This window comes from Hyperolius riggenbachi, chromosome 7, assembly GCF_040937935.1.
Source record: "Hyperolius riggenbachi isolate aHypRig1 chromosome 7, aHypRig1.pri, whole genome shotgun sequence".
NCBI classification, from domain to species: Eukaryota; Metazoa; Chordata; class Amphibia; order Anura; family Hyperoliidae; genus Hyperolius; species Hyperolius riggenbachi.
This window is the reverse complement of record NC_090652.1, coordinates 22,069,454-22,091,195: the sequence shown is the minus strand read 5'-3', so window position 1 is coordinate 22,091,195 and position 21,742 is coordinate 22,069,454. Positions and strand designations below refer to the sequence as shown.

General features: G+C 44.6%; 1 protein-coding gene across 8 annotated transcripts in view; it reads left to right on the top strand.

Moving 5' to 3' along the window:
• LOC137524126 (zinc finger protein 567-like) overlaps positions 1-21,742 on the top strand; it is a 342,122-nt gene that overhangs the window by 89,422 nt on the left and 230,958 nt on the right. For all 8 annotated transcript variants that reach the window (XM_068243660.1, XM_068243661.1, XM_068243663.1 and 5 more), the window contains 4 exons: positions 885-1,049; positions 1,133-1,256; positions 6,147-6,244; positions 6,354-6,480. In XM_068243660.1, the coding sequence (XP_068099761.1) occupies positions 885-1,049; positions 1,133-1,256; positions 6,147-6,244; positions 6,354-6,480 (514 nt within the window). The remainder of the gene's footprint in view (positions 1-884; positions 1,050-1,132; positions 1,257-6,146; positions 6,245-6,353; positions 6,481-21,742) is intronic.

Sequence of the window (21,742 nt, the reverse complement as noted above, 5' to 3'; positions counted from 1 at the left end):
GGATGACTGTAGAGGTGAGAAAGATTATGGGAGGGCTGCCTGGAGAGGTGTGGAGGATTCTGGGAGAGCTGGCTGGAGAGGTGTGGAGTATTCTGGGAGGGTTGGCTGGAGAGGCGAGGAGGATCCCAGAAGGGCTGACTGGAGAGGTGAGGAGGATTGCAGGAGGGCTGACTGGAGAGGCAAGGAGGATTCCGGGAGGGCTGACTGGAGAGGCGAGTAGGATTCCGGGAGGGCTGATTAGAGAGGTGAGGAGGATTCTGGTAGGGCTGGATGGAGAGGTGAGGAGGATTCTGGGAGGGCTGGCTGGAGAGGTGAGGAGGATTCTGGGCGGGCTGGCTGGAGAGGTGAGGAGGATTCTGGGAGGGCTGGCTGGAGAGGTGTGGAGGATTCCGGGAAGGCTGGATGGAGAGGTGAGGAGGATTCTGGGAGGGCTGACTGGAGAGGTGAGGAGGATCCTGGGAAGGCTGACTGGAGAGGTGAGGAGCATTCTGGGAGGGATGACTGGAGAGGCGAGGAGGATTCTGGGAAGGCTGATTGGAGAGGTGAGGAGGATTCTGGGAGGGCTGACTGGAGAGGTGAGGAGGATTCTGGGAAGGCTGACTGGAGTGGTCAGGAGCATTCTGGGAGGGATGACTGGAGAAGTGAGGAGGATTCTGGGAGGGACACATACAGTATACATATGTAAAGTATCACTCAGCACTACACATCACAGTTACACAGAACAACCTCTGACAGCTGCTCGCCCTGTACATCCAGCCTATACATACCTGTGTCCCTCACTGCCTTCCTATACCTCCATCACCACAACATGTCAGGCCTGTGCTAGGTGAGGAGGATTCTGGGAATGTACATGGTGATTGTGGTTACTGTGTGTTATTACACAGGAGTATGAAGTAGTGAAGAAGACATCTGGTGAGACTCCCGATAGCCGTCTTCATGGCCCATCCACCATCTCAGTGCCTCCACCGCACTCCCTGACACCTCAGAGAAACAATGTGAAGAAGATTCTAGAAGTCATAAACAAGGTGATTGAGCTGCTGACGGGACAGGTGAGCAGTGCTGAGGATTATGGGACATTATGCAGCATCAGCAGGTGATGTATGTAGATAGTGACTATTGTTGTGTGTGCCAGGTCCCTATGAGGTGTCAGGATGGCACAGTCTGTTTCTCCATGGAGGAGTGGCAGTATTTAGAAGGACACAAGGACCTCTACAAGGACTTCATGATGGAGAATCAGCCGCCCCTCACATCACCAGGTAAGAGCAGTTCAGAGGATCATTTTAGTTTCCTTTATTATCTCATAAGCACATTAGCCTTGTGCTCCTGCTCTTAAGAAGCCGTTCAGTAACTGTTCATGAAAACAGTAAAGGTGGAAACCAGCAGAAATGGTCTTTCCTTTTTCACATCACATTTCTCCTAAATCTGACAGTGACCACTAAAAACTATGCTTAGTGTGGTTTGCCTTCTTTATCTTCTTGCCAACCGCTCCATACCAAGTGGCGTGAATGCGGCGGCAGCCCCAGGACCGCTCTACACCGATTGTCGTGTACAGCCTTCTATGGGGCTAGCAAGTGAACGCGCATGCTGGATTGCCGCTCGGAGAGTGTTAGCCGTCTAATTACCCCGTACAGCGCGGCAGCCGTGTGACATGGCTGTCCCCCTGGTAGGCTCGGGGGTGATCCGCTGTGGGGGGAAGGGAACAAGGAAAAATCTATATATATAAAATCGTGTGTGTGTGTCTGTGTGTATGTGCAGCGATCACGCGAAAAACGCCTTGACCGATTTGAACGAAACTTGGTATACAGATCCCTTACTACCTGGGATGATATGTTCTGGGGGTCTCGCGTCCCCCCTGCACACGTGGGCGGAGCTACAAACCAACCAATCAGATTACACCCATTCAAGTCAATGGAAAAAATGTAAAAGGCTGCTATTCTCACAGTAATCAAGTCCCCACACTTGGCACAGTTGGTCACTTGGTGACCGAGGTTACAAATCCAGGAAAAGTGGGCGGAGCATAAAACAGCCAATCAAATTTCAGCCATTAATTTTAAATGGGAAAATGTAACCATTCTTAGACTGTTAAACGCAGGGTTCTCAAACTTGCCACAGTTGGTCACTGGGTGAATGCGATTAAGATTCAAGAAAGTGGGTGGAGCCTAAAACAGCCAATCAAAATGTATCTATTGATTTTCAAGGGGAATATTTAAACTGCTACCATTCTTACACTGTTAATGGCAGAGGCTTGAAACTTGCTACAGTCGGTCATTGGGTGACTGGGGTACAAATTCACAAAAGGGGCGGGGCCACAAACAGCCAGTCAGATTTTTTTACTAGGAAAATATAAACTGTAGCTATTCTTACACCGTTAATGGCAGTGTTCTCAAACTTTGCACAGTTGGTCACTGGGTAACTGAGATTAAGAATTTGGAAGGTAGGTGGAGCCCACAACAGCCAATTAAAATTCACCTTTCGATTTTCAAAGGGAATATTTAAGCTACTGCCATTCTTATAATGTTAATAGCAGATGCCTCAAACCTGGTACAGTTGGTCACTGGGTGATTAGGGTTCAAATTCAGAAAGGGGGCGGAGCCACAAACAGCCAATCAGATTTGTTTATTTCTCAATGGGAATATACAAAGTATTGATACCAAGGACCCCAAAGCTGATAAACTTGATAATTGAGTGACTGTATGTCAAGCCAGCGCTGCGTAATATGTTGGCGCTTTATAAATACAATAAATAAATAAAAAAATAAGGTTAGAAAAAGTGTGCGGCGCCAACAACTTAATTTTTTACATGGCAGGGTTCCCAAATTTGACACAATTGGCCACTGGGTGACTGGGATTAATATTCAGAAATGTGGGTGGAGCCTAAAAACAGCCAATCAAAATTCACCTATTGATTTTCAAGGGGGAACATTTACATTGCTACCATTCTTACACTGTTAATGGCAGAGGCCTCAAACCTGATACAGTCAGTTATTGGGTGACTGGGGTCCAAATTCACTAAAGTGGGTGGAGCCACAAACAGCCAATCAAATTTTTTAGATTGATTTCAGCCATTCTGTTATTGACAGGGTTCTCAAACTTGACACAGTTGGCCACTGGGTGACTGGGACTAAATATTCAGGAAAGTGGGTGGAGCCTACAGCAGCCAATCAAAGTCCATCTATTTATTTTCAAGGGGAATATTTACATTGCTCCCATTCATACACTCTTAATGTCAGAGGCCTCAAATCTGGTACATTCAGTCACTGGGAGACTGGGGTTTAAATTCTGAAAAGGGAGTGGGCCAAAACAGCCAATCAGATTTGTTTAATTTCAATGGTAAAATGCAATTTATTGATGCCAAAGACCCCACAGCTCATAAACTTGGTCATTGAGTGACTGTATGTCAAGGTTAGAAACAGTGGGTGGAGCCAAAAAACAACTAACTTTTTACATGGGAAAATATAAATTGCAGCTATTCTTACACTGTTAATGGCAGGGTTCTCAAATTTGACACAGTTGGTCACTGGGGGACTAGGATTAACCAGCTGAGCGGTCTGGACGAGCTCAGCTCGTCCAACACCGCCAGCGGCTGCCGCTCAGGCCCTGCTGGGCCGATTTTAACGAAATAAAAAGCAGCACACGCAGCCGGCACTTTGCCAGCCGCGTGTGCTGCCTGATCGCCGCCGCTCTGCGGCGATTCGCCGCGAGCAGCGGCGAAAGAGGGCCCCCCTAGCCGCCTGAGCCCAGCGTAGCCGGAACAAAAAGTTCCGGCCAGCGCTAAGGGCTGGATCGGAGGCGGCTGACGTCAGGACGTCGGCTGACGTCGATGACGTCACTCCGCTCGTCGCTATGGCGACGATATAAGCAAAACAAGGAAGGCCGCTCATTGCGGCCTTCCTTGTTTATTCTGGGCGCCGGAGGCGATCGGAAGATCGCCTCCGGAGCGCCCTCTAGTGGGCTTTCATGCAGCCAACTTTCAGTTGGCTGCATGAAATAGTTTTTTTTTTATTTAAAAAAAACCCTCCCGCAGCCACCCTGGCGATTTAATCAGAACGCCAGGGTGGTTAATATTCGGAAAAGTAGGTGGAGCCTACAAGAGCCAATTCAAATTCACCTATTGATTTTCAAGGGGAATATTGAAACTGCTGTCATTCTTACACTGTTAATGGCAGAGGCCTCAAACCTGCTACAGTCGGTCATCAAGTGACTGGGGTTCAAATTCACTAAAGGGGCGGAGCCACAAAAAGCCAATCAGATTTGCTTTTTTGGGATAAACTGCTTCCATTCACACAATTTTGATGCCATGAACCCAAAAGCTCACAAAATTGGTCATTGAGTAGTGACTGTGTGTCAAGGTTACAAAAAGTGGGTGGAGTCAAAAACAGATTTTTCTGGGAAATTGTAAAGTGCAGCCCTTCTTCACTGTTAATGGCAGGGTTCCCAAACTTTGCACAGCTGGTTACTGGGTGACTGGGATTAATATTCAGAAAAGTGGGTGGAGCCTAAAAAAGCCAATCAAAATCACCTGTTGATTTTCAAGGGGATTATTAAAGTTGCAACCATTCTTGCACTGTTAATGGCACAAGCCTCAAACCTGGTACAGTTAGTCATTGGGGTTCAAATTCAGAAAAGGGGACAGAGCCACAAACAGTTTCATTTTATGGGAAAATACAAATTATTGATGCCAAGGACCCCAAAGCTCACAAACTTGGTCATTGAGTGACTGTATGTCCAGGTTACAAAAAGTAGGCGGAGCAAAAACCAAATTTCACTGGGAAAATGTAGACTGCGGGCCTTCTTACACTGTTAATGGCAGGGTTCCCAAACTTTGCCCAGATGGTTCAAATTCAGAAAAGGGGGTGGAGCCACAAACAACCCATCAGATTTTTTCCATTTCAATGCAAATTATTGATGCCAAAGACTGCAAAGCTCACAAACTTGGTAATTGAGTAATTGTGTGTTAGGGTTAGAAAAAGTGGGTGGAGCCGACACCAGCCAAGCACATACCCGGGCAACACCAGGCAATCAGCTAGTAAATAAAAAAAAATAGGTAATTTTATTTAAAAAATAAATAAATAAACATTGATAAAAAAACAAACAGACATTTGGGGAGCGATCAGATCCCACCAATAGGGAGCTCTGTTGGTGAGGAGAAAAGGATGGGGGAATCAGTTGTGTGCCGAGTTGTGCAGCCCTGCAGCTAGGTCTTAAAAGCTGCAGTGGCCCAATTTATTAAAAATGGCCTGGTCTTTAGAGGGGTTTAACACCGCGGTCCTCAACTGGTTAAACAGAAGATATTTTCGATAATTGAGCTTTAAGTGTGTAACTGTGGTTACCCACAATGCACCACTACTGAATATGCAGATTATCTCTTTACGCCCCTGAAGCCAGGCTTACATCCAGAACTGCTGGTGCATAGTGAGCCTGTAGCTTATACATATTACAGAGCCACACCAACCCCACATGCAGACAGCCTGTTTCAGAGATAATTTGCATATTCAGCAGTGGTGCATTGTGGGTAACACAGTTAAACACTTAAAGCTGAATTATCGCAAATACCTTCTGTTTTAAGAAGGCAAAACACACTAAGCATTGCTTTTTTAAGATCACCAAGTAGAGGGAATGCTCTGGATAGTGCAGAGGCTTCCTAATTGCTCTACAAGCCCAACATTGCTGCGCAGGGCCCCTCTGTACATATTCCACAAGAGTTTGTCACATGTGTTCCTGTGGCTGCCCTTCCCTCTGTGTAAGAGCGTGTCTGTACTGCTCATGCACGAGTACAGCCACGCCTGCACGCTAGCACAAAGCCTCTCGTGGACTGTGCAGGCGTGGCTGTACTCTCACACGTGGCATGGCCACGCTCGTACACGGAGGGCTGTGCAGCCACGCCTACATATCTGACAGGGGTGAGTAGGATGAATACCTCTCCCTGGATATGACTGTGACATCTGCTAATCCCCATATAATAATGAGCTTATTATAGAGCATGGGTTAGTTGTCTGTGAGCTGCAATAACTGCAGAGCTCCCCCAGCCACGCACAAAGCTGCTTCTGTACAGCAGTCACTGGGACTACATGGCAGAGATCACTTTTATGCTGTAATAGAGGAATCCTATATTTCTGCCTTTTCCACCCCTGTGTGTGTTCCCTACAGGTGGATCCAGTAACAGAACCTCACCGGAGAGATATACAGGTCCTCTTTTTTCCCAGGATTGTAAACAGGAAGATCACCCCACCCCCCACCCTCATCAGGTAGATGGAACTGAGGCTGTAAACACAACACTGACTCCATATGGAATGACCTCACTTCATCAGTGCTTGCATTGTAACAGTGTTATTTCCTGTTATTTTCTGCGTTTAGGGTGAAGAAGTGATAGATGTGAAGCTGGAGGATGGAGATGATGAAGAGACACATGTGAAGGAGGAGCAGCAGTCTGCAGAGGAGAGTGACATGATGGGGACCAGTGACTTAGGGATCCCATTTCCAGGTGAACAAGCAGCCTTGCCCATTGCCACATATAACAGTGTGCTTACACCCAGGGCCATTTCCCACCTATTTGGTGCCCCAACAAGACAATGTGTATTCTGTGTATCGGTCCCTCTCTGTTCACGTCTAAAGGATTACAGGGGAAACCTCATACTTTCTGATGTCCTGCCCGGGAGTATATCGGTACCAATGGAGGGAGTAGCAGGACGGGGTGGCTCCTCCTATTGGCTGGCTCCATTGCCTGTACATTTTACTGAATGGCAGTTTGGTAGTTACCGACAGCTCCAGGCTGCTCCTAAAATACTGAACATCTCACTTGTTGTTAACCAAATGCTCTAATCTCAGTGAAGTGACATTTATTGAAGTGTTTATTTAACAAGTCGGTAATTTACCTCTCTAGTCGGTCATTTTATTTTCCCATATGGCAACAGACTTAGTGAATTGACATTTGATTGAATGTTGGGTAAAATCAGCTGTTTTCTGCATTGCTGAATGGGGTAATGCTTGGTGAATTGCAGCCATTGTAGGATGGTTTGTGCTATTCAGCCTGGATTGGCCGCATTGAGTGGGTTGGTCACTGATTGTAGATTGCAATGTGGCCATACATGATACTTCGAAAAAATCTGATCATTTCTATAGAAAAATCAAATGTATGTTTTCCGATATGAAAAACAATCTAATCCCCTACATTTGTGTGGCCTTCTGATCTATCGGCCTTGGTGGCAAATTTTGATCAATCTTTAAAAAAAATCTCAATTGGTAACTGAACCAACTGGATTTGTTCATTTGAAATAGACCAGATAATGGCCCCAATTCACTAAGCTCATCTCTTGTCTTTAATAACGTTTCTGAGCTGTTTTTAGTGTTATCACCATGGTGATAAGGCATGTAGTATTTACTAAACAATTTACCTCAGGCAAACCTAACGTTGCCTCTTCTGTCTTTAAGTTAAGGAGAGATCTCTAAAGTTAACATTTCAATTTTTAAAATAACTACATAATTCTAAAGTTAAAGACAGGCAGTTAATTCACAGAGAGGAATGCAAGAGTTAAAAATAAACCGTGACCAAGAATTGAACTTCATCCCAATCAGTAGCTGATAACCCCTTTCACATGAGAAATGTATTTCCGTTCACAAACGGATCATCAGGGGGCTCTGTATGGCTGAAATTGTGGTGAAACACCTCCCACAGGAAACTGTGAGGACTATGGTCCTGGCAGTTTCCTGTCTGTGAACCTCATTGCATTGTGGGAAATAGCTGTTTACAGCGGTTTCCAACTGCCAAAAAGCAAGCAGCTACTTCCAGTGACATCACCTGCCAGCAGTAAAAATGTCACCATGTGATCAATGTCAGAATGTAGATCAGGGAGCGGAAAGATTTTACAATGGGCAAACACTGACTAAATGAGTGGCTGGATGGTGTAATGGTTAAGGGCTCTGCCTCTGACACAGCAGACCAGGGTTCGAATCTCGGCTCTGCCTGTTCAGTAAGCCAGCACCTATTCAGAAGGAGACCTTAGGCAAGTCTCCCTAACACTGCTACTGCCTATAGAGCACGTCCCAGTGGCTGCAGCTCTGGCGCTTTGGGTCCGCCAGGAGAAAAGCGCGATATAAATGTTATTTGTCTTGTCTTTTTTCTAAATCATTTATACATAATTATTGTAAAGATGAAGCACTTTGTTTTATTACATTAGTTTCACTGGAGTTCCTCTTTAAGTCTGTGAGAAGTTATCTCCTGGCCTGAGATGTCATTAAGTGGAGTGTTATTAAAGACTGCAATGTAAAGTGAAGCATTCTGAGCTGTCTGCTTTATTATTTCTTGGTGTATGCATGAATAGACTCTGTATAGAGAGAAATATACACAGCAGGCACACAGAGAGGGAGGGAGGGAGAGAGAGACAACACACAGGCACACACAGGCGCACACACACCCTCTCTCTCTCCTACCCTGGCTGTCTACACAGACTAGCTGTAATCATCCTGGCAGAGGAGGTAGCAGGAAGGGTGGAGCAACATTCTGCCTGCAACTGCTCCTCCCCTCCCTATTTACTACATATGAAAATAATTGCAGAGGTGATAACTTAAGGACAGAAGTGATAAGACAACACTCACTGTGAAAACTTATCTCCACACCTTAATAAGACAAGCTTCTTTATTGAATTAACACTGAAGATATTGATCAAAGTGTGGTGATAAGTTTTCTCTTGCCTTATTATCACCAGCATGATCTTAGTGAATTGAGGCCAATTTATTAAATGTGCAGGTTCAAAAACTTTTGGGGAATAGTGATCACAACATCAGAATCATTTATTTCGGCAAATACAAGCCGTACATAGTTGAACCTGGAATCGGTTTTGGCTCATACAGGTTCTGGAAGGATGGGTGGGATAATGTCCAAAAACCAAGAGCCGAGGCTGATATACTACGGTGCACTTGGCAATCATCTGTCATCTCTAAGGAGACATGGGGGGAGGGGGACAGAGGGAGGTGAATAGTGATGACCCAGTTCTTCATGAAAGAAACCTGTGGTGATGGCTGATGCTGCTGAGGATCCTGATTGCTGACATCTGGCAGTACTGGGCAGGGTGTTCCAGCTCAAAAAGTGCTGTAGTGTATATTTCTGTGGTTGGCCTACATGATAACTGTTGATCTGGGGATTGATAGGCCCCCGATTGATAGGCAGCAGAACAACTAAAACTATGAGTTTTAGAAAAGCAAAGTTCAATCTGCTCAGGCATGCTCCAAGGTCGGTGAACTGGGATAGTATACTACAAGGGAAGGACACTGAAGGGAAATGGCAAACTTTTAAAATTATTCTCAATCAATATTGTAGTAAATGTATCCCATATGGAAACAAAACTTCTAGGAATAAAAAAATCCTCTATGGATGAATAGAAAGGCTATAGAAGTGGAAAAAAAGTGCCTATAAGTCCTTAAAATAGGAGGGGACTGAGGCTGCATTAAGCAATTACAGTATAAGGAGTGCAATAAAAGTTGTAAAACATAAATTAGGCTGGCAAAGATTGAAGCTAAAAATCAAATCGCTAGAGATATCAAATATAAGGTGGACTGTATTGGACTCCTAAAGGATAAGGGAGGGAACTCAGTGGTGGATGACCAAGGTAGGGCGGAGCTGTTGAATGCTTGCTGTTGAAGCATCACTGTTGCAAATGACCAATCCTCCAATTTTAATATGAAATACTTAATGCAGGAGGAAATGAAGACAAGACTAAATAAAATACAAATACTGTAGATAACGCACCTGGCCCAAATGGCATTCATCCTCAGGTGCTAAGGGAATTAAGTTCCGTTATCGATAGGCCCCTTTTTCTAAGCATCAGCATGGGTTTACTGAGGACAGGTCCTGTTTAACTAACATGCTCGGCTTTTATGAGGTGGTGAACGCTAGTGTGGACATTGGGAATGTTGTAGATGTGATATACTTGGACTTTGCATAGGCCCTTTATACTGTTCCCCACAACTGTCTGGTGCAAAAGTTGATATTGCAAGGACTGGGGAAGAGTCTTTGTGCATAGATAGGGAACTGGATAATGGACAGAAAGCAAAGAGTTGTGGTCAATATATCATATTAAAAATGGGTGACTGTTAGCAGTGGGGTCCCACAGGGGTCAGTAATGGGTCCAGTACTATTCAATTTAGTAAGTAAGAAATAATGTTGCTATTTTTGCAGATGACACAAAATTGTGCAGAATATATTCAAAATGGGCGACTGTTAGCAGTGGGGTCCCACAGGGGTCAGTAATGGGTCCAGTGCTCTTCAATTTAGTAAGTAAGAAATAATGTTGCTATTTTTGCAGAAGATGCAAAATTGTGCAGAATTATTAAGTCTAAGGAAGATGGTGACATATTGCAGAAGTATCTGGATAGGATGGCTATATGGGCACATAAATGGCAGATAAAATTCAATGTTAAAAAAAAAATAAAGTCATGCATTTTGGTCGTACCAATGATCTAGCATCATAAAAAATAAACGGGATACAGATGGAGACATCAAACTTGGAGAAGAACTTAGGAGTACTCATCGACAACAAGTTAAAGAGAATCTGTATTGTTAAAATCGCACAAAAATAAACATACCAGTGCGTTAGGGGACATCTCCTATTACCCTCTGACACAATTTCGCCGCTCCTCGCCGCATTAAAAGTGGTTAAAAACAGTTTTAAAAAGTTTGTTTATAAACAAACAAAATGGCCACCAAAACAGGAAGTAGGTTGATGTACAGTCTGTCCACACACAGAAAATACATCCATACACAAGCAGGCTGTATACAGCCTTCCTTTTGAATCTCAAGAGATCATTTGTGTGTTTCTTTCCCCCTGTTCTCATGCACTGAAGTTTCAGGCTGCTTGTTTCTTCCTGCAAACAGCTTTGCCCTTGTCTGTAATTCTTCAGTATGTGAAAGCCCAGCCAGCTCAGAGGGCGATTTATCCAGCTTGTAAAAGATAAGAGAGAAGAGAGAAGCTGCTCTAATCCTAAATAACACACAGGCAGTGTGCATAGAGGGGCCTGGAAGGGGGAGTTCATAGCAGAACCACAACACTGAAGAACTTGGCAGCCTTCCAGACACAGGCCGACAAGTCTGACAGGGGAAAGATACATTGATTTATTACAGAGACAGTGATAGTATAAAGTGCTGCAGTAAGCCAGAACACATTAGAATAGCTTTTTGAACTTGTAGGATGATAAAAAACAGGATGCAATTTTTGTTACGGAGTCTCTTTAAATAATCGTATCCAATGCCAAGCAGCTGCAGCTAAAGAAAATTAAATTGAAGAATGCTATAAAAGGGAAATAAAAACTCGAGATGCTAGCATAATATTGCCCCTGTTTAACTCTCTAGTAAGGCTGCATCTGGAATCTGGAATTAAGTTCTGGGCACCACATTACAGGAAAGATATTGCAGTTTTAGAGCAGGTGCAGAGACGAGCAACAAAATTGATACGAGGGATGGAAAGTCTCACTTACCAAGAAAGGTTAAGATGCGTACACACGCTCTATTGTAACATACGGCGGATCCGTCAGACCCTCCCGCTGTGCGGACGTTCTGCCGACAGTAGGACGTGTGTACAGTATGTCGGCAGATTGATAAGACTGTTTCTGACAGATCCGCTGAGCGCTGGGGCTAATGAGCGTGAGTATACAGACAGCCCTCCGGCTAGCCGGTCCCGTGTGCCTTTTACTCTATCCCTGCTGTGTGTCCTCTCCGCCTTACCTGAAGCCTGTGTCACCTGCATGTGCTGCCGTATAGGTAACGCTCTCATACTGCAGCAAATGGAGGTGACACAGGCTTCATAATGCCGGAGACCCCACACAGCGGGGATAGAGTAAGAGGAGCACGGGGGTCTTTCCTGCACCACCCTGTATATTCTCTTGTCATTATCTGTCACTGCTACGGCAACACACATGACTGCTGACAGGACAATGACTGTTCTCTGACTGTTATTATTTCTCCAACAGATTATGGTGCAGAAGATAATGGTGCCGCACTACATTTACCAGCAGGAAACTCCATTGCTGAAAATATACCCAGCAGACGTCACCATGAGGACAAATCACCAGATCTCTCCAATCCTGAGGAACCTTCTGATAGATCCCATCCTGTTACCTCAAATACCCATCCAAAGTGTCACAGTGCCGATAGATCAGAAGATCCGTCTTATTCTGGGGAATGTTCCAGTAACTCTAATACTGATAGAGAGGGAGGTGGGAAGAGTTATCAGTGCTCAGAATGTGGGAAATGTTGCAAAACCACATCACATCTTGCTGCACATGTGATAGTACATACCAGGGAGCAGCAATTTCCATGTTCTGAGTGTGGGAAATGTTTTTCTCAGAAAAGTGATTATCGTAGACATCAGAGAACTCACACAGGAGAGCGGCCTTATTTATGTACAGAGTGTGGGAAATGTTTCAGTCAGAAATCTTGTCTTCTGATACATCAGCGAAGTCACACAGGAGAGAGTCTTTATTCATGTTATGAGTGTGGGAAATGTTTTAGTCGGAAAGATCATTTTCTTAGACATCAGAGAAGTCACACAGGAGAGTGTCCTTATACATGTCCAGAGTGTGGGAAATGTTTCAGTGAGGAATCTTGTCTGTTTAGACATCAGAGAAGTCACACAGGAGAGACTCCTTATTTATGTCCAGAGTGTGGGAAATGTTTTAGTCAGAGAGGTAATCTTCTTAGACATCAGAGAAGTCACACAGGAGAGCGTCCCTATTCATGTTTAGAGTGTGGGAAATCTTTCATTCGGAAAACTGATCTTCTTCAACATCAGAGAAGTCACACAGGGGAGCGCCCTTATTCATGTCCTGAGTGTGGGAAATGTTTCAGTCTGAAATCTAATCTTCATAGACATCAGAGAAGTCATACAGGAGAGCACCATTAGTCACCTCAGTAATGTTGTGATAAGTTACAGTCAGACAGCTTATGAAGCTGCGGGGATACAAGTCTCCTGGAAGCACATATTATTAGAGCAGCAGCAATGACGTGGCCTCACAGTGCTGGAACTACACTACAGATGTCACCTGCTCTACATTCAGGACTTCCTCCAAGCTGGGGACTCATCCTAACCTCTCATTTCTTGCTGATCATCTCAGAGGACATCTGCTGGAAGATTACTGGGGAAGACTAGAGTTATTAGTTACCTGGTGACATTGCTTCCAGTAATCTTCCAGGACAAGTGCCCTCCAGGGATTTAGGAGCAGACTTGTAATCTGAAGTAGAATCTTTCTCCAGTATGATAGGAGCTGTTAATGCCGTGGTAGATTATGTCTGCCTAGTCTGCTGCTTTCTATAGCACTGAAGGCAGGACTAATGGTATGGTGATATTATAGGGGAGGTGCTGATGTGTTCCCGGTGTCAGGTGTTTTGTAAAATGATAGCAACTGATAATTCAAAAGTTCCTAAAAGATGGGAGAAGCTTCAAATTATGACACACGCCCAACTTTTGAGTTTGTTTATCGTAGGTTTCGCACAGTACTGGTTTAAACGTGAAACGTAGACCAATTTGGAAAAAAATATGAATTTAATATTAAATAAATATAACAATATATGAAAATAATATAAAATTGCACTTTTGATTTACATAAATTTGCAAGGTTTTTCTTGCAATGAGCTGGATAACACGACTTCAATGGATCAAAGACTAAAGAAACAAAGCAGTTCTATATGATCTAACCCAGGTATGGGCAAACTTGGCCCTCCAGCTGTTGAGGAACTACAAGTCCCACAATGCATTGCTGGAGTCTGACAGACACAGTCATGACTCATAAAGGCAAATGCATTGTGGAATTTGTAGTTCTTTAACAGCTGGAGGGCCAAGTTTGCCTATGCCTGATCTAACCCGAAAACACACAGTTCCATTTGACTGTGGTGCATAGCTATGAATTAGCAAATATGACAAATGGGCGTTGTCCCCATATAATGTATATGCAACCAATTAAATGACAGGAATTCTATCTCTGTCTGAAATTTAACGTTTTTTATCTTACAATACAGGACAAGATAAATTGGGACTAATTTGAGCTATCTTAGCTATAATAAAGACCATGAATTGGCACTAAATTAGATAGGCGTTGCCCTATTGTAAAATATCAAAATACAGAGGCTTTTGGAACGGAACTTGAGATCTGGCTTTATACTCCAAAAGTTATGGGATCACAGCCGGCTATCAATGAACTATTGATGATAAATAAAAAAAAAAAAAAATATATATATATATATATATATATATATATATATATATATATATATATACACCCACTGTGAATGGGTATAAATATATCAAAACAGAATGAAATCTTCCGGTGCACTGGAGGAATTCATTCCCTTTGTTCGGTGGCTATTTATGACTATAAATAAGGAAACAATTGATAAATCAATTGTTCAGATAGCTGCACTGTGAATAATAATATAAATAAATACAAATCCTTTCCTAATTACCAAATATGGAGTCTTTATGGGTGTGTCCTTTTAAATGTGAGAGCCGTGAGGGTAGATGGATCTATCAGGTGACTGGTGATGATGATCCTTTGATGACTTTATTTCCATCATTATGTATAATCCTGCCCAAAGGATCAAATCTTCCAGCCTACCGGTGATCAGTGGGTGTTTTTCCCTGATTAACTTGTAACGCAGATTAAATACTAGATTTCTCCATTAGGGACACTATAGGATCACTAAGGGATCTCATCATTTTTACTGTTGTAATACCTCCATGACTGTGGTGGCGCTATCGTTCCATCTCTGAATTTTGGGCCAGTGCAAACCAAAAACCTCTAGCAGATCTGCTAACACTAGAGGTTTTTAAAGCGGTTTTCAGAGCGATTCCTAGGCATGCTTACAGAGGTTTTCTAAACATGCCTAGCATTTTTTGGAGCGTTTTGGTGTAGCAGATTTCATATATTGTTACAGTAAAGCTGTTACTGAACAGCTACTGTAACAAAAACCACCTGGAAAACCGCTCTGATCTAGCGTTTTTCAGAGCCGTTTTCCACTTTCCTATACTTTAACATTGAGGCAGAAACACCTCAGAAATCTAAAAAATGTTGCAGCCCCCGAGTTTGTGTTTGGGGAAAAAATGAACCACTCTGGCGTGCACAAGCCCACTGAAATACATTAGCCAAGCGGTTTTCTATCCCCAAGCGGTTTAAAAAACGCTCACGAACCGCTCTATTGTGCAGCAGCCCTTAGAAAGAATAAACGTATCTCCCCATTCCGTATCATCTTTCCCTCAAGATTGAACAATGGGAAAATTCCCCAGTATCTGACAGCTATCTGATTAGAATTGATTACCTAGTGTCTCCTATAAGGTTTTTAATGTTAGCCATAAGGTGCATACAAACATCGGATTTTTCCAAACGACTGGTCATTTGGACGGTTGAATGTCTGGTCGTTTGGACGTCAAATCGGGCATGTGTATGGTCGGTCGTTCACCTGATTAGCCAGGTTTTGACGGATCTGCTTGGCGGATCGTTCAAATCCAATCTTATCAGGTGAACGACCGACTTTACACACGCCCAATTTGACATCCAAATGACCGGACGTTTAAACGTTCAAATGACCAGTCGTTTGGAAAAATCTGACGTGTTTATTAGTATATTGAAGATGAATATTATGTCGAGACTTATAGATATATTCCAATCCTCGCCCTTGGCCATTCCGGCTTCCTTCTTTTCTTTGCTGAGAAGGGAATTCTTAAAGAACAAGTGACACCCATGCTAACCTAGAAATAAAAACATATATATATATAAGTAGATAAATACTAGTTCTACTTATATAACAAATGTATTGCACTGTCTACATTATGGTTCCTGTGAATGTTATAAAGAAAAAAGCAGAAAATCCTATTCTAGACAGTTTCCATCTTGGTTATCTTTGAATGAAGCTAATCCTGACATAATTTCCTCCCTCACTCTTTTTTTTCTCCTCTTGCTAATTGTGTATTTGTTACCCGCCCTCCTCCCAGAGTCTTCAGACACACCCACTGAGGTCTATACTAGGAAGTGCGCTATAATGTCATTAGAAGGAGGGGGAAATAAAGGGAAGAGGAGGAATATATTATAGATTTAAAAAAAAAAAACAGCATGCAACTGTTTGGCAATGTCAATTTAAGGGCCAGTGCTCCTAAGGTGTGTGATAACTCCAAACCATAACAGCAGTCCAAAACCACCCACCCAGGCCCCAAACCACCACCAACCCCAGGCCCCAAACCACCTTTTAGTGAGCAAATGTGTGTGTTGCCATAGGAATAATAAGGATAAATTTTGGATTGAACTGGAGCAGCACTTACTGAATGTACCTCTTACAGGTGCTCCATGGATAAGTACGAGAGTTCAGACTGCACACCCGGCAGGCTGCTTCCTAAATAATTTCTTAACAACATTCCATTTATATACTTACAGGTAGAGATGGCCCGAATGGATTGGCCGGCAGGTAGTTCGCACGGATATCAGCTACCCACGCCCGCGGCGGGTAGCGAATATGTAGCGCGTTCGACCCGCCTCCTATACCTCATCATTGGGCTAAACTTTGACCCTCTACATCACAGTCAGCAGACACATGGCAGCCAATCAGGCTGCACTCACCCATGGACCCCCACCCCCCCTATAAAAACGCTGCAGCGTCAGCCATGTTCTTAGTCTGCTGATCTTGCTATAGTGAGAGGAAGGGAGAGACATTTGGAGATAGGTAAAGCGTTAGTTAGGCTGTTGTTAGCTTGCTCCTTGCTCAATGGTGTTGCTGAAAGCACCCCACAAAAGCTCTTTTGAGAGCTAATATTCTTCTGATGTGTTTTTTTTTTTGTGTGTGTGTGTGACCACAGACAGGCATAGACACAGCTCTGTCAAAGCTGGGCTTAGTTGCTGCACTGTGCCAGGCCCTGAACACTCTGTTTTACCATTGCATATCCTTTCACTGTATTTGTGATTTAACTTATTAAAGCATAGCTGTCTTTCTGAGTGATACTGCATAGATAGAGCCCACAGACAGTTGCCAGGCACTCTGGGATTTGTAGTCCCACCACTGGCAGCACACTGTATTACCGTAAAATTGCATATCTTTTCACTGTATTTGTGATGTAACTTACTAAAGCATAGCTGTCTTTGAAGGTGATACTGCATACTTAGAGCCCACAGACAGTTGCCAGCCAGGCCAGCTGGTATTTGTAGTCCCACCACTGGCAGCACATTCTATTATACCAGTGCATACCTTTCCACTGTACCTTTGTGACAGCACACTGTATTATACCAGTGCATACCTTCCCTCTGTACCTGTGTGACAGCACACTGTATTATACCAGTGCATACCTTTCCTCTGTACCAGTGTGACAGCACACTGTATTATACCAGTGCATACCTTTCCTCTGTACCGGTGTGACAGCACACTGTATTATACCAGTGCATACCTTTCCTCTGTACCTGTGTGACAGCACACTCTATTATACCAGTGCATACCTTTCCTCTGTACCTGTGTGACAGCACACTGTATTATACCAGTGCATACCTTTCCTCTGTACCTGTGTGACAGTACACTGTATTATACCAGGGCATACCTTTCCTCTGTACCTGTGTGACAGCACACTGTATTATACCAGTGCATACCTTTTCTCTGTACCTGTGTGACAGCACACTGTATTATACCAGTGCATACCTTTCCTCTGTACCTGTGTGACAGCACACTCTATTATACCAGTGCATACCTTTCTTCTGTACCTGTGTGACAGCACACTCTATTATATCAGTGCATATCTTTCCCCCGTATCTGTGATTGAACGTACTATGCCATAGCTCCCTTTGTGGGTGACACTGCATACAGCCCACAGAGAGACAGGGGCAGTTAGCTAGGCTATTCTTTATTGCTGAAACCACCCCAAAACAAAAGCACTTTTGAGGGATCATATTCTATTCTTTGTGTGTTTGTCTGTGTGTGTGTGTGTTTGAGACAGACACTGCATACAGGGAAGGACACAGTCATTGCTGGGCCTTGCAGTTCTACTTGTGAGAAAACGCGGAAAAGCCGCCGCGAGTACTCAGAGTAAGGCGGCTGATTCCGCGTCCAACATGGCAGCTGGCGCGCATGGGCCTGCATCCACTAGCCTGACGGAGTGCGGAGAAACCGCCGCATGCCCTGTGAACAAGGCGGCGGATTCCGCGTCCGACGCGGCGGTTTGCACGCAGGGGCCCACTACCAGCAGTATGGCTGAACGCGGGGAAACCGCCGCATGCTCTGATAGCGGTGCGGCTGGCCCCGCGTTCAAAACAGCAGATGCATTACAACACATGTCTGGTGTGGCTGGGACTGATAGTCCACACAGGTTCAGAAGGACGCGCGCGCGCGCTGAGAGGCAGAGCCTTTATGACAGTCAGAAGGGTGTCAGCTGACCAAGCCGATCAGCTGACAATTCTATCAGGTTTCATTGGTCCAGCACTTAGGGGAGGCGCTGGAGAGCGCTTGAGTATATATACTGGGTGCTGGTCATTTCTCTGGTGTCTGGCGTTGCGATCACTACGTGGTAGCACTCAGACCTTTGTCAGTATCTGTGTTATTATCTAGACCAGTTCCTGGGTGTTGATGACTAAGGACCTCACACCTCAGACTAGGGAAACTGTGTAATATCTGTGTTATTATCTAGACCAGTTCCTGGGTGTTGATGACTAAGGACCTCACACCTCAGACTAGGGAAACTGTGTATTATCTGTGTTATTATCTAGACCAGTTCTTGGGTGTTGATGACTAAGGACCTCACACCTCAGACTAGGAATTAGCTTTACCATCTAGCTATACTCAGACCAGTTCCAGGGTGTTGATGATCAAGGAGCTCACACCCAAGACTAGGCATTGTTGATTATTTGTTATGACCTTCTGCTTTCCTGACTACTCTTCTGATCTCTGATTAGGTACTTCGCTATATCTGATACTCTGTTGCCGAACTCGGCTTGTCTTTGGATTCCGTATCTGTCTCCTGTCTCTGTACTTTATCTGTCTGTCTGTTGCCGACCTGGCTTGCCCGACCTCGAGAGCTATCTCCCCAGTAAGAGATAGCTCACAGATCTGTTGGTGGCATCCTTACTTGGTGTCACTCACACTCTGTCCTTCCTACTCCCAGTCTGACCCCTCCCTCGGGAGAGTCTCAAGCTAGCGGAAGGAACTTGTTATTTGTGCAGTACTTCTTACTGTCTTGCACCTGCTCCTCAGGTGCAGTCCTCAAAGTATTACTGTTGCACCAAACACTCTTATTACTCAGGTGTCCAGAGGTTAGAGATATATCTGATTATCAGTGATACTGCAGATCATCAATAATCGGGTATATATCTGTATTCTCGGTGATACTGCAGATCGCCGGTAATCAGACCCTCTCTGTGTTACACCGATCGTTACAGAACGCCAGACCCAAAACACAAATGGATGCACCCACCGGTCGTCTGGGCACACTTACCACTTCGGTGGATAACATCAACCAAGTGCTGGGTAATCACCAGGCATTAATTGATGCTTTGTCCGGGTCTATACAAACCCTCCAGACGGCTGTGGATGAAGTGCGATCTCCTCCTAGCACAGACATACGTATGCATGTACCTGAAAATTTTTCTGGTCACAGATCTGACTTCCGAAATTTTAGGAGTAGAGTGTTGTCATACTTTGAGTTGAGACCTAGATCTTCAGGAACTATGGCCCAAAGGGTCACATTTATTAAAACTTTGTTATCAGGTGATTCTCAGACCTGGGCGTACAGTCTGCCCGCCGGAGACTTAGCCCTAACTTCTGTAGAAGAATTTTTTAAAGCCATGGCTATAATTTATGACGACCCAGACATTGCCTCGACTGCTGAGCGGAAGCTCAAGCTGTTACGTCAAGGCAAGAGTCCGGTAGAAGAGTATGCTGCTGAATTTAGGAGGTGGTCAGTATCAGCCAGGTGGGGAACCTTTGCCCTGTTAGATTGTTTTTTTATCAGGGTTGTCTGATGAAGTCTCTGATCTTATGTTGAGTCAGCCTGAACCTAAAACCATCGATGAGGCCATTTCATCGGCCATTAGGATTGATCGCCGGCTGCGCTATCAGAGACAGACCCGGGGTAGAAACCATGTGAGAATGGTATCCTACGCTGCGCCCCCTGTGATTCCACCTCCTCCCGTTTCGCCTCCCCCCGAGCCAATGCAGATTGGCCGGTCAAAGCTGTCTCAAGTGGAGCGGAAACGCAGGATTTCAGAGCAACTGTGTCTTTATTGTGCAGAAGGGGGTCATAGAGTACAGAATTGCCCTAAGAAATCGGGAAACGCTACTGCCTAGGAGTAGTTGGGGGTAATGCCCTAGGCGTACAACTTTTACCCCTAGATGATAAACGGTTGCTCCTTCCTTGTACGATTGCATGGGAGGATAAATCTGAAGGCACTGAGGCCTTTGTTGACTCGGGCTCAGCGGCTAATTTTATGGATTACGAATTTGCAAAGAAATTGGGTATTCCGCTTACCCCGGTAAAACCACCTATCCAAGTTACGGCAGTGGATGATTCCCCTCTGCAACGTAACCGTCCTCTGTCTCAGACACCAGAGGTGGGAGTCTCTATAGGGGTGCTGCATAGGGAGAGGTTGCATTTTTTTGTGTTACACATGACTACCTACCTCCACGATCATCCTTGGCATGCCGTGGTTACACCTTCACTCCCCTCAGATTAATTGGGCCACTGGTCAGCTAACAAGCTGGTCAGCCCACTGCTTCCATCATTGTTTAGTGAAGGTGACCTTGGGTCAGACCAGGATTCACTTGGAGGGAATACCTGATCAATATTCTGAATTTTCGGACGTGTTTTGTCCCAAAGCTGCCGATAAACTACCTCCACATCGCCCTTTCGATTGCCCCATCGATCTCCGATCTGGTTGTATGCCCCCTAGAGGTCATCTCTACAATTTGTCTGGGCCAGAAAAAGTGGCCATGCAAGAGTACATCCGTGAAAACTTAGCTAAAGGATTCATTCGCCCTTCCCGGTCACCTGCTGGAGCAGGTTTCTTTTTTGTAAAGAAAAAAGACGGAGGCCTTCGGCCATGCATTGATTACCGGGGTCTGAATAAAATCACAGTAAAAAATCGCTATCCATTACCCTTGATAGACGATTTATTCACTCAGGTCACCAATGCTAAGATTTTCTCGAAATTGGATTTGCGGGGTGCATACAACCTGGTGCGGATCAGAGAGGGCGATGAGTGGAAGATGGTCCTTTAACACACCCGATGGGCATTACGAGTACCTGGTGATGCCCTTCGGGTTGTGTAACGCCCCGGCCGTCTTTCAGGAGCTCCATTAATGAGGTATTCAGGGAGGTGTTGGGTAAATTTGTCCTGGTATATCTGGATGATATACCAATCTTCTCAGACAACCTCTCTGAGCACAGGGCTCATGTCAAATTTGTGCTGCACAAGCTAAGACAGAACATGCTTTATGCTAAATTGGAGAAATGCATTTTTGAGGTAACATCTGTCACTTTTCTGGGGTACATCATTTCCACCTCGGGCCTTTCTATGGATCCTGCCAAAGTCTCTGCTGTCCTGGAATGGCCTCAGCCAGTAGGACTAAAATCTCTCCAGAGATTTTTAGGGTTCGCTAATTACTATAGAAGGTTCATAAAGGGGTACTCCACAGTCATAGCACCCCTCACCAGTCTCACAAAGAAAGGGGCAGATACCAACCACTGGTCCCCCGAAGCTCTGGCCGCTTTCTCCACTTTGAAAGAATTGTTTTGCTCTGC